General features: G+C 36.2%; 2 protein-coding genes across 3 annotated transcripts; both read right to left on the bottom strand.

Annotated features, from left to right (window-relative positions):
- Positions 1 to 3: 3 nt before the first annotated feature.
- On the bottom strand, positions 4 to 5,072 carry LOC137734825 (mitogen-activated protein kinase homolog MMK2). Its single transcript, XM_068474115.1, has 6 exons — positions 4,637 to 5,072; positions 3,363 to 3,492; positions 2,748 to 2,885; positions 1,584 to 1,916; positions 1,054 to 1,237; positions 4 to 705 (listed from the first exon to the last, which is right to left on the bottom strand). Exons 1-6 carry the CDS (start codon positions 4,798 to 4,800, stop codon positions 533 to 535), a joined length of 1,122 nt encoding a protein of 373 aa, XP_068330216.1. The 5' UTR covers positions 4,801 to 5,072; the 3' UTR covers positions 4 to 532.
- Positions 5,073 to 15,281: 10,209 nt separating this feature from the next.
- Positions 15,282 to 18,056, bottom strand: LOC137734164 (protein BPS1, chloroplastic-like). 2 transcript variants are annotated; one of them, XM_068473475.1, is made up of 2 exons: positions 17,929 to 18,056; positions 15,282 to 16,566 (listed from the first exon to the last, which is right to left on the bottom strand). In XM_068473475.1, the coding sequence occupies exon 2, from the start codon at positions 16,551 to 16,553 to the stop codon at positions 15,495 to 15,497; it is 1,059 nt and encodes a 352-aa protein (XP_068329576.1). In that variant the 5' UTR covers positions 16,554 to 16,566; positions 17,929 to 18,056; the 3' UTR covers positions 15,282 to 15,494. The 2 variants fall into 2 exon arrangements, with proteins under 2 accessions (XP_068329576.1, XP_068329575.1); XM_068473474.1 differs by lacking the exon at positions 17,929 to 18,056 and adding an exon at positions 17,681 to 17,847.
- Between the last annotated feature and the right edge of the window lie 369 nt (positions 18,057 to 18,425).

The raw sequence follows: 18,425 nt of genomic DNA, 5'->3' as shown, positions 1-18,425 counted from the left end.
TTATTAGAAGCTTCTAAGCAAGGCATTTTATTAGATTTTCACAACGAAACAAAGCGGCAATTTGTCTCGGAGTCCTAACAGTGGAAAGAAGCCCGAAGGCAAAACGCATAATATACAGAGTCGAGGGTTTTCATGACAAAAGGCAACTGTTCACACTAAGACCTACCATTCTAAACAGATACAACTGCAACACTAAAGGATCTTGCATCGGTGCCGGTCGATGATCGGATTATAAGCCGCTAACCAGCACGAACCTGCACCACTGAGGGATTGGAGCTCTAGAGACTCACAGATTAGACCAGCTAGGCAGCCTTCAGAATCCCTTTCACACATTTAACAGTTACAGACATCCAAAGACGTTAATGTTGAATGAATGACATTTCAGGGCGATTTCTCAAGAAATCCCGATTGTTCCAACAAAGTTTTTATAATTTCATTCTCCAGGAGGATCCAGTGGATTCTATGTAGAATATGATTGTAATCTGTTTTGAGATTACTTTCTAAGAGTATACAACAGATTATATCATGACCCTCATTGAATAGGATCTGGATTGAACCTTACGGACTCTCTCCAGATGAGCTCCTTGATGTTCTCTTCAGTAAACGAGGGTTGCTCAAAACCAAAATTGAAAGGCATTGGGCAGACAGGCTCCTCGTTTATATCATGAAGAGGCGCCAAGTATGGGTGGCAAAGAGCCTCATCAACTGCAAAGCACCGGGGACAAAAGCAATCGTCAATGCAATTAACAAAGAAGAAAATCATCAGCGAGTAAAATGGCTCCAGTTGCTCTATTAATAAGCTCTCTCACAAAAGTTATATGCACAATTTGTTTACCAAGCATTCTTAAAGTACTGCAGAACTCCGTATTTGAGAATGACAATACATGCACTGCCATTTCTAAATCTAAACATCACAAAACTTTCCGCCAGAAGATACAGGAATTGTAACTAGTAAGTTCCAGTTCATAGAAAATCCTGCAGGATTCTGAGATCCCCAATATCATTTATGCCATAACCAAACTGGTTGAAGTGCAACACAATAACTAAGTATACCTGTAATACGCCTGTTTGGGTCAAAGATAAGCATCTTCTCTAGCAAATCTATAGCGCTAGGAGACATATCAGGAAACCCAAGAGAGAAGTTCCGCTTTGGGTACTGAGGTAGTTGTCGAACATATCTTCGAGCATTATCACTTCGTAAAAATCCAAGGCTGGAGTCATCAGGTGAGCCTAAGAGCTGTTGAACACAAAAGGAAAACATTGCACCAGTTGGCCAAGATCGTTTGAAAGATTATTATTATGAGACGCGTTCATTGTCTACTTCACACCCTTAACTATACAAATTAATCGTATTAGAAATTCATTATTAATACTTTCCACAGAATCAGTACGGTTTATGCACTGTCTAACACTTGGCAACAAGAAACATAACCAAATGTAAAGCAGATGGAACCTCTTCCACTCGTTAAGTGAAAAAAAAAAAGGGTTTTCGGAGAATTCTCATTAAAAGTATGACATGTTTGTAATGTAGAAACCAGTGGCATAACAGTCTAAATTCAGTTAGAAAGACCTAGAAATCATACCTCTGTTATGAGTCTCAGCTGATGTACATAATCTTTGCCAGGGAATAGGGGTTTTCTGTTCATGATTTCACCTAGAATGCAACCTACAGACCATATATCGATTGCTGCAGTGTACTCCGAACAATTAAGCAGCAATTCTGGTGCACGGTACCAACGAGTAACAACATACTCAGTCATGAAATCAGTTTCAGACGTTGTCCTTGCGAGACCAAAATCTCCAATCTTAAGGTCACAATTTGCATTCATGAGCAAATTGCTGGGCTTTAAATCACGATGTAAAACACCTGCTGAATGTACATATTTGAGCCCTCGTAACAACTGGTACAGAAAGTACTGCAAAGGTGGAATTTAAACAACAAATTAGTGAGATCTCAAACATGTATAACCGAAATCATGCTCATGAGAATGGTTGATAATCAAGGCTAAAATGCAGAGAATTTTAGCTTAGTTATCGCAAGTAAAAGTTCTAAACTATAGTCACTCCGAATATGAAAGGTTCAGAAAACTAGGAAATGTAAATCCATTGTTGAAGTTCCAACTAAAGAATAAAAGAAACATGTCATCTCATTGATCTACAAGCTACCAAAGCAAAGGACCAGAACCTTGTTTTTAAGATGAGACGAACATCATTTCTCACGATTTATTATCAAGCTATGGAAAGATATATGAAAAGATTCGACTGCATTTAAAGCTATCAGTGTGTACCATATTCATTAGTTGCTTAATTCAACCTACTTCAGTGACAAGCATATATTGCCACCACCGATAACCTAACAAATAAAATCTGGAATATAACTATGAAATCTTGGTTGTTTGAACAAACAACAACAACAACAAAGCCTTTTCCCATTAAGTGGGGTCGGCTGTATGAATCCTAGAACGCCATTGCACTCGGTTCGAACAAACAGAAAAAGAAATTAATGTCAACGGCTCATTGCCCTCCTGAGGATTCTCATCCATATGAACTACAAGCACGTACAGTTACTATATTCAAATGGCATTACAAACATAATATAAACCAAGAAACTATTCTTAAAAGCTGAAAAACTTTCCATAAGATGCTCAACAATACTAGCTTCAAGAATCAAATGGCATAGCAATTATAACATAAACAGATTGACGAAAAACAAAAAGTACAACAAAAATTAAGAAAAGAAGGCCAACCCGACAATGATCATCATTTAATGGTTGGTTGGACCGTATAATCTGATGAAGATCAGTGTCCATTAATTCATAAACAATGTAGACATCATTGAAGTTCTCCTTCTGTGGAGGCCGTATGATGTCTTTGATGGCAATAACCTGCAGAAAGAACTAACTTGTAAGCCATTGACTCCAGAAATACAGGAAAAAATTATTTAGCATGATCTGGATTCTTAAGTTTTTTTATCAAAATATGTGCAAACAGGGAGACTTGAGTTCATGAGAGATCTCATTTAGGTGCTTAAGGCAGGGTTTTATTGCAGGGAAACACTGCCCATTCTAGAAACCCTTGTATGAAACCCGCATTGCGGCTAGTAGCGCAGAAGTCAAAACATGACCCCTCAAGGCCTCTGAAAAATATTTGTATATCAACAGAACTACACAAAATAATCATTTTAAGTGAGTCTTCTACCACAGGTTGCAAAAGATGGAATTCTTTAAACACATGTACAAGAAAAGCCAATTGTTTTAAGGGGCCAAACACAAAATATCTGCAAGCCTGTTACATAGGATGTACATAAATGACATAAGAGATCCTCATAGGAACATGAACGACAGAAGGTCACAAAAAATTACATTTTCATGATCCATGTGCCGAAGAAGTTTAATTTCTCGTAAAGTCCTTTTGGCATCTATTCTGTTGTCAAATGCATTACCAATCTTCTTAATGGCAACCTCCTCACGAGTCTCAGCGTTGACAGCAGCACTGAATGCAACCAAAAAAATCATCTACTTTCAAATTTGTTATAACTCATACGATGTAAGTCAAATGAATAGAAAACAAATTCTCATTGATAAACTTTAAATATCATATCATTCACACGACCAAAAAAATGAAGACTGCATCTGAGACACACTACTTCACTAAGTCACAATGACCCAATACAGAGAGATATAAGACTTAGAGATATACCAAGAGGGAAGACAGAGTCAATTTCAGTAATTGAAAGAAGGGGCAAGGGGAGATGGAAACTAATATGGGTGGACTTTGCAAGGAAGGATTTCAATTAGAGATGGAATAAATATTTGAGCTATGAATAGGCTAATAGGCAAAAAGATTCACATTGACAACTCTAAATAACACGGAATACAACTTGATGTGCTCGATCCTGATTTTCTAGAATAATGGCTTAGCTGAGCTCAGCAGAGCATATATCTCTTCAAGATATACTCAAAAGCACATTGACGACGCATGGTTTTTTTCAACTTCAATATTTTCACAGAATCGCAATCTCATTGAGACAGCTAAAATCCACTTGTGGACTACAACTTCCACCAAAGGATACATAGCACATAACTAAACCCAGCTTAAAAACACAAATCAACAGCTTTAAAATCTCATTTAGACCACACGGAAATATGAATAAAACTGGATTACTGTAAACAAAGAAACCAACTAACCTTCCGTACACCTCAAGTTATTTCCTGATTACATACCCAAAATTCCCCAACCAACAAAACTTCCCTACCGCAAAACACCAAAAATCGCTTTAACTCCACAAGAAAACAAAACCCACAAAAATAAAAATAATCCCTAACAAATCCAGATAAATTTCCTGAGTAAAATCTCAAAAAAAAAATCACAATCCACGTATACTCAGATTAAATTAACTAAAGGTTCGATCACAATCAGAAAGTGCTTTTCCCGCTTCTTGAACCAAACTAACTCAAATCCACTTTCTATCAACAGCAGGAACTTCAAATAGTATAACCAAACTATTCTCAAAGATTTCAAGCAACAGCAATCAAATAATCAAAAGGAAATCCAAAGATAACAAATTAAAACTACAATCTCAAAACCCAGTAAAGATAACAAGAAAAGCTCAAACCCAATAAAAATTGAATCTTACCAGACGATACCATAAGCCCCTCTGCCGACGGGCCTAATGGGCGGGACATACTTCCTGGAAACTTCAAAGAGGTTGCCATACACATTGTACTGAACGTAGCGTCCGCCGTGGGTCGGCACCCCTCTGATGTTGTGGTCACCAGCCGGAGCAGCGCTGGACTCCATGGTCAACCCGGGGGGGTCCGAATCCGAAACGGTTCGAGACCCAGATAGGATTTCGGATCTAGAAAGCTGAGAGAGAGAGAGAGAGAGAGAGAGCTGCGGAGGAGCTTTAGAGGTAATGGAGGAGGCGAGCTGCTGCTAATGCAAAATTTTTGGAGGGGTGTCGGTAGCTGTAATTTGAAAAGGTTTTCACATTTCTTTCTTTCTTTGTTTTTGGGGTTTTTGGGAAATTCCAAAGAAATCTGGGGAGTAGTGTGTAAGGGGGGAGAGAGAGAGAGAGAGAGAGAGAGAGAGAGCGAGAGCTTTCAAGGAGGGCTTTTGAACTGGAAAAAACTTGGGTGACCCGTGAAAGAAATGGACTTTTTAACTCTTCTTTTTGTGAGGTTTTGGTGTGGCATCTTGATGTTATGTGCTTTGAATTTACCTTTCCCTAAAAATTAGCTGAAAATAATCACTTAATACTAAAACCTAGTAGTATTGTTCTTATAAGCGATAAGTTTTAGGTTTGATTCTCGTCAAAAAGAAATTTGAACCACATTATTATTAGTTCATTATGAGGCTAAGCTTATCTCTTTCCCTTAATGTAGATGATATCATTTGTTAAAAAAAAAAAAAAGCAGAAAATATAACTAAAATTTAAAATCGTGTTGGGTTTTGATAGGATGGCCTTCCTTGGGTCCTTAGATCTTTGTTTAAAAATATAAATATCAAATCTAACATTAAAACAACTAAGAATGCTTTTCTCCAAAGTAGCTAAGAATTTTTGTTGAGGGAAAAGTCAAAAGTCTTCTCATGTTATTGATTGTCATTCGGATAGTGTTGATTGTCATTGAGTAAGAATATTTAACACTCAATGGTGATGACTCAAGTATATTTACCGATGAGTGGAATACTTAATACTCAATGGTGATGACTCAAGTATATTCAACGATGAGTAATTCAATGGTGATGACTCAAGTATATATACCATTTAACAGTTTCAAAATGAAACGAATCTAAACTAAGTTATTACTAACTCATTGCGAGCAAAACCTACTATCTCACCCCGAGACTATAAAAAACAATTTGAGAAAGGCTAAAAGTTGAAGTTTTGAACTTTTGACCCTTTTACTTCAAAGGAAGTTTGGTTTTAGTATGTCTCTTGAGTCGTATCATACCAATTGAATTCTTGAAATAGATGAGTAGGGCACTCATGCCCTTTGAGTAGGTGGTGGGTGGGGGTGGTATCTTGAGAGGGTAGATGATTTCTAAAGAGATTGGATTTGATCCATTGGTTTGGTAGGTGGAATATGCAATGTTGAAAGTGACCTAATTAAATTACCACTGTATGAATTTATGTATGCATACGTTCACATTATGCAAAAGCAAAGTCTTTCATTCACAAGTCAAATCGTAACGCTTATGCCATTTCTGACATTTTTGTGTTGGACAAATAAAAGAAATTACAAAGCACCAGTCTCTGCGTAATGGAAACGCAGACTGGAAAATCACATTCCACATTCCACTTTCTTCCTCCTGGTGCATATGATTCAACCTAAACCTTTGAGTCTTACGTCTTGGTTGGGGGAAGTCGTATCATACATTTTTATAATATACAAACTATCAGGCCCTTAAAAGGAAAGAGATTTTCATTTTTTTTAGAAAAAATGAGAATTAGTTGTGGAACTCACTCCACATTCAACTTTAATGATCCAAACCATCAATTTTGTAAGTCTCAATTCAAAAATCATCATTGCAAAAAATTAATTCAATCCAAAACAATTTGTCTATTTAATTATTACGGTGAAATTTCAATGTTTTTTAGAGAACAAGTGTTCGTTCATTTCTTTAAACTCAATTAGATGCCTCAAATATTTCTAATTTGACTAATATTTTGCAAAAATGATCCTTGAAATACAACTTGAAAAAATAAACGGTTTAGATTTTATAAAATATGAAGATGTCTTTCCTTAGAAGCTTCGTACAAACTATATATACATTCATTGACTGGTGGCATATTCTTGAAGGAATCATTTTAATGCACTTGTCGCCTTACGTCTTCATTCAATTAAAACATTGAGTGATTGCAAACGTAAGTTAGCTTAGTTGGTAAGGAAAATGTTCGCCCTCTTTTAATCCTCGTCAAATCGAGTAATCAAGTTATATCATGTGCATAAAGACCGTTATGATTATGCGTGTGCATACACATTGTCTAAACTTTGTCAAGTGATGAAACCAATAATACTTTACCAAATTCCAACCGTTGCCATTTGCCACCAATCCTACTTTACTTGCGCTTCCACTATGGGTAGTGTCAAGATCAGTCGCGTACCAGCGGAGATTTAGGGGCTAATCTGGCCATTCATTAATGGCCAGAATCTACCAAAAGTGTGCAACTAAATATCTTGATTCTAAATTGAATACTCATGCAAGGCACCCTAAGACTTGTCTTCTAAAACCCCATGTTCTTAACCAAAACTTGTAAAGCTTTTTGGAATTTCTGGAATCTCATCCAAGCCAACTGTAGATGAACATTTGATCTGATAAATCGTTAATGGCACATTTGTTTGGCTTCGTTAAGATTCACTTGACTATACTGGCTTACCAGTCTGTGTTTGGTGCGAGAAGGGACTACGTTTAATGACACTAAGTCGGACTCGTGCCAACTAATTCCTTCGCTAGCTGTTCTCAGCAAGACCTCGAAAACTAGGGGATTGCTAATCCCGTCTCCACCACCTACGCCCCATGAACCTAGTCACCAAAATCACGCTTTCTCACCGATCTCCATCATCTAGCGAATCCAACCCTTTATTTGCTTCCCAAGAACCCACAGCCCAGATTTCCCTTCTTTGCTTCACAAAGGAACACCTTTATCGATATGTGGAAATGGGTTTTCATTTTCGTCGATTGAACAGGAATCAGACCCAAAAAACTTAGGACTTTAGAACGATCTCCGCAATTCAGCTTCCTCCGCTACCCAAGAGCTCCAATTTCTGCGCCAAGTCATTTCCTTTAAGGCGAAACAAATAAATACAAAGTTTCAAACTTTGAAGAAAAAGAAGACGACCAAAGTAATTTGAGGTGAAGCGGGAGGAAATAGGGAGAAGGGAGGAGACAGTGGTACAGAGAACAGTGGGCGAAAATGGGGGAAACAGGGGATAGGGGAAGAAGACAATGAGCAGAGAAACAAATAGGAAAAAGATGATTCTAGAAAAATACAGTAATAAAATAATATTGTTATAAATAGGCAAAGGTTAGATAAATAACCTTTGCTAAAGACAAGAGTGAAACGAGTGCAAAATATCACATTATAACTTTAGTAGCTATAACGCAAAAGATGGCAGATAAAGAAAGGGAGGGAGATATACTGATATTATTTCTTTAATTCTTTCTTTCGCAGTTTATATTTTGATAACACACGGATCACTCTATTTATAAAGCTACTTTTATGAGAACATTCAAAAATGATATGATGGCTACTTTTGACAATATTACAGAACAACAAATATATCACTATCCTTTTTCACCTTTTTCCAAATGCATATGGGTATATTAATGCATGTGGGATGTGGGCATATACCATACAGTTTTTACAACACTCCCCTTGGATGTCTACATATCACCATCAGTTGCCTTGTTAAAACTTTACTTGGAAAAACTCAGTGGGAAAAAACCATAATGAAGGAAAAAGAGTACAACTTTATCTGAATTGTTGATATAGTGTTATGTAAGCTTATGTTGCCTCGTTAAAACCTTGATAGGAAAAACTCAGTGGGAAAAATCCTAATCGAAGGAAAAAGAGTACAACATGCATGTATCATGGATGCTCCCCCTAATTCTGCATTCTTCAAATGTAGTTGATTGGTAAGCCGACGTAATCTGATTTCCTGCACTAACTTCTTAAATGTGCACTTTGGCAGATTTGGTGAACAAGTTTGCTAAATTTTCATTGGAACGGATTTGTCTAACTTCAATAACTTTAGCCTTCTGAAGCTCATGTGCACTGAAAAACTTAGGAGATATGTGTCTAGTCTTATGGCCCTTGATGAATTCTTTCTTCATTTAGGCAATATAGGGTGCATTATCTTCATGGATGACAGTTGGAGTGTCTGTCTTTGAAGTTAGACACATGAATTCCGAATATGATGGATCATTGATCTTAACCAAGAACATTCATGACTTGCTTCATGTAAAGCAAGTATTTCTGAATGATTGGAAGATGTAGCAACTAGTGTTTGCTTTGTTAAGCGCCATGAGATTGTTGTATCTGCATTAGTGAACACATATCTAGTTTATGAGCGAGCTTTATACAGATCAGAGAAGAAACCAGCATCTGTATATCCATCAAAGATCTGGTCATTTGTGGATTTCTCTGTATAGAAGAGACTCATGTCTTTTGTCCCACGTAAGTATCGCAAAACATCTTTGAATCCTTTCCAATGACGAATTGTTGGAGCAGAGTTATACCTTACTAACAGGTTAACTGAAAAAGTTATATCTGGTCGAGTACACTGTGTTAAATATAATAAAGTACCTATTGCACTCAAATATGGTACTTATAGACCAATGACCATTTCATCATCTTCTTTTTAGATAAAATAGATCTTTCTTAATGTCCAAAGAACGAACGACCATTGTCGTGCTAAGTGGATAAGCTTTGTCCATTCCAAATCGTTTCAGGATTTTTTCAATATAAGCTGATTGGTGGACCAAAATTCCACTAGCACGATACCCGATTTGCAGGCCGAAACAATATTTTGTTTTCCCAAGATTTTTCATTTCAAATTCACTTTTCAGATATTCAGCAGTTTTATTGAGCTCTTCAAGAGTTCCAACTAGGTTCATATCATTGACATATACTGTCACTATAGCAAATCTAAAATTAGATTTCTTAATGAACACACAAGGGCAAATGACATTGTTGATCTATCATTTTTGGATCAAATACTCATTAAGACGATTATACCACATTCGTCCAGATTATTTCAGCCTATATAATGATCATCTTAATTTGATTGAGAGTGTACCTTATGGTTTGTTAGTCGTTTCAGGCAACTTAAGTTCTTTTGGGACTTTCATAAATATGTCAGTATCTAATTCTACATATAGATACGCGGTGATGACATCCATAAGTCACATGTCAAGTTTTTCTGAAACCATTAAACTTATTAAGTAACGGAAGATAATTGCATCCATTACAGGAGAGTATATCTCCTCATAATCAATTTCAGGTCTTTGTGAAAAATCTTGTGTAACAAGTCGTGCTTTATATCTTGCAATTTCATTTTTCTCATTGCGCTTTCTTGTGAATACCCATTTGTAACCCACGGGATTTACATCAGGCGGGGTTTGAACTATCGGTCCAAAAACACTTCGCATTTCCAAGGAATTTAATTATGCCTGAATTGCATCTTTTCATTTAGGTCAATCTTGTCTCTATTTGCATTCATTAACAGAGTAGGGCTCAATATCATCGCTTAATATGATCTTACTGGCTACTAAGAATGCGAACATGTTGTCGATGATTATTTCATTTCGATCCCACAATTCGCTAGTACATGCATAATTTATAGAGATTTCTTTGCTTTCATGCACTTCTGTCTCTTCAGAGACATGTGTCTCATTAAGGACATTTTCTTTTTTAGAATCATGAATTGGGGATTTATCATTCATTTTTTCTTCTTGAATGATTTCATTTGGATCTGTACCCTCGTCTTTCTCTTTCGAGAAACTGAATCTTTTGAACCTTGTGGTCTACCATGCTTCAGGTGTGTACCAGATAATTCATTCGCTACTACTTTATTTTGTCTAATAGGAACATCTATTCTTACAGGTGCATTTGTAGCTGTAATATGTGACTTTGTCACTTTTGAAGCATCATTAAATGCATCTGGCATTTAATTAGCAAAACTTTGAAGGTGAACGATCATTTTCACTTCATTTTCACATTGAGTGCTTCGTGGATCAAAATGAAATAAGGTGGGAACAGCCCATGTCAACTCTTGTCATTTTTCTGGAACGGTCTTTTCTCACCTAATAATTGGAAGACTATCTCATCAAAATGACAATCCGCAAAACGAGTTATAAATATATCATCTGTCAAGGGTTCCAAATATCTAATGATAGATAGTGAATCAAAACCCACATGAATTCCCAGTCTGCATTGAGGCCCCATTTTAGTGTATTGTTGCGGTGCAATAGGCACATAAATAGCACAACCAAAAACTCGTAAATATGAAATGTTTGGCTAATGCCCAAACACGAGTTGTACTGAGGAGTACTGGTGGTTGGATATAGGTCTCAATCGAACCAATAATGTAGCATGTAAGATGGCATGTCCACATGTAGAAATTGGCAATTTTGTTTTCATGAGTAAAGTGCGAGCTATTAACTCAAGCCGCTTAATCAATGATTCTGCTAAACCATTTTGAGTATGGACATGAGAAACAGGGTATTCAACATCAATACCCAATGTCATGCAGTAATCATCAAAGGTTTGAGATGTAAATTTACTAGTGTTATCAAGTCGAATTGACTTAATAGGGTAATCTGAGAACTGTGCTCGTAGCATAATTATCTGAACAAGAAGTCTCATAAAAGCTACATTTCAAGTAAACAAGAGACAAACATGTGACCATCAGGTATATGTATCAAGCAAAACATAAAATAATGAAATGGTCCACAAAATGGTTGAATAGGCCCACAAATATTCCTTTTAATTCTTAGAAAAAATGATGGAGATTCAGCATCAACCTTTAGTTATGATGGTTTAATTACCAACTGCTCTTGAGAACAAGCTTTGCAAGGGTTCTCATTTCAGATAGAAATGTGTCTGCTCAATAATGGACGTCTATTAGAGTTGATAACGATCTTACGCATTATGGTAGATCCTAGATGGTCCAAACGGTCATGTCAAAACATGTAAACTTTTGAACTAATGAACTTCTAGTTCATGACAGTATGTGATTAAACTATCTTTATGTATGTATAATATAATCCATTCGACAAACCACACAACTTCTCCAACATACGCTTCTTGGTATTATTGGAGGTAATGCATAAATACTCCATATTTTATGCATTTTTCGTTTCAATGGAGTATTAATTTAAAATTATGTCTTTGAAACTCAACAAATTTTAAGTAGATTGAGGATTGGTTTGGTATTACTGTGCTTTAAAAAACAGTTGCTTCTGCTGTGTTGTGAGAATAAGCAACTGTGAAATAAAGTAATAGAGTGTTTGGTAATTTTTTTTTGTAAAAGTGCTTTTGAAAAAAAAAAAAACAGTATTATAGTGTTTGGTAAACTTTTATGTAAATCAGATGTGAAAAAAAAGCCGGTTTTTTGAAAGCTGAGTTTTGCAGCTTCTTGTTTTTGGCTTTTTTTCACCCAAAACTGTGAAAAAAAAACTGAAACTGAATGTTTACCAAACACAAAAACAGCTCACAGCTTTTTTGATACTAGTTTTTTTTATCAAAATCACCTTAGTACCAAACCAGGCCTGAGTAGCATACAATGCATTTTGTATGAACGATATTGTTTTATTTAGTAACATAATTTGAGTTTTTCCTGAGTCTTCAATTACATCTGATTGATCTGATATTGTTGTTACCTTTACTTTAGCAAGCATTAAGCTTAAGAAATACTTTCAATCACGAAGAATTATATACATAGTTGCGCTGTCTGCAAGACAAATATATCTGTTTCTCATGTTTTGAGAATAACTATAGTTTTTATCCATACTTTCTGAGTAAAGGAGATCACAGTTAAAAACAACTTATTCATAATAAAAGGAAAATTAAAATGCCACTTTTATTGAAATGAAATACGAGTTTAAACTACAAGTTTAGAATAAAAGATACATGAAACATAAATAATTTAATCGAACAGGTACACTTCATTTATTCTTTTCGTAATTAAGTCTAAAGCATCTAGGTAAGTTGTGTTAAACTGCCCTGAAAAGTTTAGCACTAGATCAGATATATCCATTGGTTTAGCCTAGTCGAGGAAATCGATCTCAACACACTTTTTCTTGAGCGAGACTTGATATAGATCCACCAGATGTTTTGGGATACGATAGTTACACGTCCAGTGCCCATTGCCATCACACCTGTGGCAGACTCCTTCAGAGTTTCTAAGAATATTGTTCATATGAGTTTTGCTTTTGTGGCGATTTGTATTCTTCAAGCTTGGGCCTGAATTATGCCTTAGAACCTGATTGTGAAACTGGATACCATGGTTCTAACCTTTCCTGTTCCATCGACCTCATTTGTGGCCACGTCCTCGTTTGCAATTATTGCCACGAGAGGATGTGGTATTCCCTTCAAGGGAAGCATCATTCACTTTTGGGAATGGTGCCGATCCAATAAGTCGAGGCTGATGATTTTTCATCAATAGCTCATTATTTTGTTCAGCTACTACGAACACAGATATCAGTTGGTTATATGTATTCAGTAAAACCTTGTTTTCTATACTGTTGCTGCAAAAGTACGTTGGAGACATGAAAGATGTTGAAAATCTTTTCCAGCCTATCTTCCTTAGTTATGATTTTCCCACAGAGCTTCATCTGAAAGCTAATTCTAAATATCGCAAAATTGTACTCAGCTACTGACTTAAAATCCTGGATCATTAGGTGAGTCCACTCATAATAAGCTCTTGGAAGAATCATCATTTTCGGATGATTGTATCTGTTTCTCAATGTCTTCCAAAAAGCTAATGGATTTTCAACCGTTAGGTACTCGCTCTTTATTCCTTTGTCAATATGGCGATGAATAAAGATCATGACTTTCGCCCAATCTTGAGAGGATGCACTGTTTTCATCCCTAATGGTTTCTCCAAGATTTCCTGTCTTCAGATGGATCTTGGTATGAATCACCCAGGTAAGGTAGTTTTTCTCATCAATGTCCAATGCAGCAAAATCAAGATTTGCCAACTTCGTTATTTTCTTTTCTAAAAGAAAAATGAGATGTGTAAGAAATTACAATAATATGTATTCCTAGAGGAATATAATGTTAGAACTTCTGGTTCTTACAAATTTTTCATTTTAACCTTCAGGCCAAAATGATAAGCACTCGAAACTTCAAGTTCCAGATTTACATAATTAATGAGAATGACGATTGTACTGCACCATTCTCATTGAAGTAAACATAGGATGTGGATTATTTTGCACCACTCAAACTGTAGGAAAATTCAAATATGCAGAGCAGGATGTGCGATTATACCGCACCACCTAAAATTGCAATAAAATTAAATAGCAGGCAAATTTAAATATGCAAGGTCGACGATTATATCACACCACCTAAAATTACAGTAAAATTAAATATAAATACTGGGTTAGTAATCAGGAACTGCACCAAACAAGAAATCAAACATATAAGTAATTGTTAAATTGAGAACGAGAAGCAAGCATGGTGCAAACAGTTTTTCACAAGGGTATTTCTAGCAGGTAAAGGAAGAATAGTAAAATCCTAGGAAGAAACATTTTCTTTTTCTTTTGGCGAAGGGAAATGAGAAATGATTAGAGAATCATGCTGATAACGTGTTATAAATAGGCAAAAGTTAGAGAAATAACCTTTGCTAAAGACATAAGCGAAGCAGGTGAAAAATATCACACTATAACTTTAGTAGCTATAACACAAAAGATGGCAGATAAAGAGAAAGAGAGCGAGATATATTGATATTATTTATTTAATTCTTTCTTTTGCAGTATATATTTTGATAGCACACAGATCACTCTATTTATAGAGCTACTCCCATGAGAACATCCAAAAATGGTATAATGACTACTTTTGACAATATTACATAACAATAAATATATCACTATCATTTTTCACCTTTTTTCCAAATGCATGTGGGTATACTAATACATGTGGGATGTGGGCATACGCCATACAATTTTTACAACATATGTTAATAGATATAGGTTAAATTAATAATAAAATATTAATAGATAAGGATTAAATAACACAATATAAGAGTCCTGCATCTTAACTCAATTATGCACCAAACGTTTCACCGAATCAGTTCAGTTTAATTTATTCTAAGCAAGTTCAACTAAATCCTAAAGCTAGTCCAGTTCAAGATAGTCCGGTGCAACAAACGCATTCTAAAAGTCCTAAATGATAGTTGGGATTAACCGAGAACTTCCATGGAAAACGTTTGAGGATGATGAAGCGGCAAGTGGTTAGAACCCGATACAAAGGACACATTCTACGAACACCTTCTGATTGCAAAATGCACACCAAAGTCATGTCTACAAAAATTCAATGTATCAAATATATGTTTGTCACACCGAGTGAGAAACTTACCGCTGGTAATCATCCACGGCAAAACCTAGACATCAAAAACTGTCAGCGAGAGAATTTTGATAATAAACTATAGCGAAAAGAAAGTAAATGCATCTTCAAACTTAAAAGACCTCCGGGAAAAGCATGAAAAAAAAGGCTCGAATGATATTAACCGAGGTATTGACGATGATTCAGGCAGTCAAATAGCAGACTCCCACAATTTCAAACCAAACCCTTTTATATATCATTAGCAATCCATAGTACAACATTACACTTAGACACGCCAGTACAATAATAATATAACTACTATAACTCACAACATACTGATTGCAAGCCATACACGATCGTACACTAACAAAAATAAGAAAACATAAAACCCCATACCTAAAACCATCTTTATATACAAGAGAGGTTGGCTTGCTAAGATCATCATTCATCTCACCGACTGACCTTCCACATTTCGCGTCAGCATCCGTTCTGAGACTGATCCACCTGATCTTAGTTTGGAAAGCAATGTGTCGCGTCCTGCTAAAAGGATTTGGAAAAAGCCATCCACTTCGTTTGTAAGAAGATCTAGCCCTTGAGAAAGTTTCTGCGCCTTCCTGTCCAAGTCTGAAACAGAATTCTTGAATGTGTTCCCTTCAGTGAGGCCAACGCCATCTTGAATCTTGGGATACAGTTCCTTAACAACATCATCAACTGCTTCCAGCTCTTTCAGTACCATGACTCTTCCACTAGAAAATACATTTCTAATTTCCCCATTTACATTACCCTGTAAATCGTTAAATGCTTGTGCCCACAAATATGTCTCTGCAACATTCAATTCTAACAACTTCTTTGCGGAACCAGAAAAGGCAGCAGCAAAGACACTACAAACAGATACTGTCAACACCTTAACTCCATACATAGCACGCATCAAAAGTTTCCCTTTTGCCGAGTTCTTAACCTTTGGAAGGTCAAGGGATTCCACAAGCTTGTCCAAAATGGTGCTACAGTTCTCAACTCTGGGGTTTGTTGAACCAATATGATGCCTCCATCCATCAAGTGAAGAACGGGCCCGAATAAATTGGTCCGAAGAAGTTGAATCCAAATTATGCAAGACGCATTGAAGATAAAGATGCCCCTGGTTTAAACGTGAGATCTCAGAGCTAAAAGCAATGCACACATCGAGCAACTTCACACTGATGTCCAAGTACACATCAATCCATTTCTCATCCCAGTTACTCACAGGGAGATCGATTTCAGCTATGAGGGATTTTATGTCATTATGAGTTCCACAGAGAGACTCCATAGCTAATTTCATCCATGACAAGCTGAGGACATCATCCTTGTCTTTTGGGTTAAGCTTTCTTAGCCTCCCAGCTAATGTTTCCTCAAAAGTATTCAACAGTCCAAGAAGCCTTGGAGACAGCTGGGAACCCTTTGGTGCAATCATCTTAAAGGGATTTCCGAAATGGAAGAACGGTCGGTGTGGTTCTTGTGGACGACTCATTGTTGTGTATTCACTGCAAGAAGAAGAAAATGTGATCGGATATCGTATAGGAAATCAACCTCAAAAGGCATCCAAAACCAAAACTGAGGAAGACTTAAACATGATGAGATATCGCATTGTATATCAGCCTCTCTAGTCATCCGAGAGATGACAGCAGAAGAAAAAGTGAATTCAACAAACATTTTATCCGGGAGACATAAACATGATGAGATATCAGGTTGTAAATCAGCCTCTCTAGTCATCTGGGAGATGACAGCAGGAGAAACAATGAATTCTAACAAACATATTATGCAACCTTCCACATGATTCCAGGCAGTAGAATAACAAAATTAGGTAAATGACCAACTAAGCAGTAATCACCGAAAACATAAGCCTAGTTGAGTTGACAAAATCAGCCGCAAACAGATAAACCGAAAAGCACAGGTACGTCCCATTCATTTTTTCCATGGAATTTCAACAGTTCAAACAATTTCAAGTGATGAGTTATTATCACTCTTCAAGCAACATTCATAATCAATTTAATCAAGTTAAGCATATACGAAACAATAAGCTATGACTCCCTCCCCCAAACCACCAAAAAACAAATCCTCTTCATCCCAAACCACCAGAAAACAAATCCTCTTCATCTTATGCTTCTCTTTACGGAATTAAATTTTTTTTTTTAAAAAAAAAAAAAAAAAAAAAAAACACAGTTAATCTGAACCTTACCTGAAATTCTGTATTCCACCTGACAGAACCAAAATACAACGAAGCAAAGAAAAAACTGTATGACAACGAAAATAAAAATAGCTTCCATGCTTTCCTACCTATTTTCTGCCATTTCGTACAGTACCAAACGGGCAGCGAACAAATACCAACACTCAAAATCCTACCCATACCTAATTAATAACAAAACCCCCAAATTTCTACCCAAACGTTTAAACTTTCAAGTCACAAATTTCTTCAAAGATATAAACACCAACCTCACAAAATTATAAGCTTCTAAAACAAAATTAAACAAAAATTAAAGCTAGCCTAATCAAATCACAAACAGATTATTAAAAAAAAAAATTTCAAATCAGAAATACAAGCATAATCAAACAACATATACGAAAAAAATTAACATTTCTAGGAATAGACCCACTCACCTAACCATTAGATCTTCAGAAATCTACACCGATCCTTGATAAATTGAAAACAAAAATCCCTAACCCTAGAGTCAATCTATGCGAAACAGAAATTGGGAAAGAAAAAAAAAAAAAGGAAAAAAACCCTAACCCTAGAGTCAATCTATGCGAAACAGAAATTGGGAAAGAAAAAAAACAAAAGGAAACTTGAAACAATTTAGCCTAATTATATTTTAAACAGATAACGAGAGAGAGAGAGAGATTTGTACCCGATTCAGAGGAGAAATCGAGAAATTTCGATGAAAGATTGGAGCTTTGGCGACTCGGTATTTGGATGTCTTCGTTGAAAATGTGAGGCTGCTGTTTACAAGTAGGTGAGGGACAGTAATAGGCTCACCCGAGGATGTACGGGGAGAGGGCGACACGTGGGCGTGGGTGATATTTCCGTTGAGGTTCGAGGACCTTCGGTTGTTCTGCTGGGGTTGCACGTAGACGTAATGGACGGTTTTGATTATGCTTTGTGTGCGACGCGGCCGGGTTACGTGGCTGTGATCACTAGATGAACGGTATTGATGGTTAGAGGATGGGTTTTGTTACGGGCCTTTGGGCTTGGGCCCTGATTTTTTTCGTGCACGTTTTCTTCCATGTATGCATTTGTTCATTTTTCACTTTTAAATTGAATTTCAATATAAAAAATAGGATTTATATCATAAATGATTTTTGAAATTGATTTACACCATTAAAATTGTCTCTGATTTTGAAAATA

Source organism: Pyrus communis, chromosome 5 (assembly GCF_963583255.1).
Source record: "Pyrus communis chromosome 5, drPyrComm1.1, whole genome shotgun sequence".
NCBI classification, from domain to species: domain Eukaryota; kingdom Viridiplantae; phylum Streptophyta; class Magnoliopsida; order Rosales; family Rosaceae; genus Pyrus; species Pyrus communis.
Note: the sequence above shows the minus strand (reverse complement) of the source record. Positions and strands in the feature narration are given on the sequence as shown.

Coding starts and splice junctions, on each gene's coding strand:
- LOC137734825 (XM_068474115.1), bottom strand. CDS start 4,800: ATGGAGTCCAGCGCTGCTCCGGCTGGTGACCACAACATCAGAGGGGTG. Junction 1,238..1,583: donor AGCTGAGACTCATAACAGAG/GTATGATTTCTA, acceptor TGTGTTCAACAG/CTCTTAGGCTCACCTGATGA. Junction 706..1,053: donor CCCAAACAGGCGTATTACAG/GTATACTTAGTT, acceptor GGTGCTTTGCAG/TTGATGAGGCTCTTTGCCAC.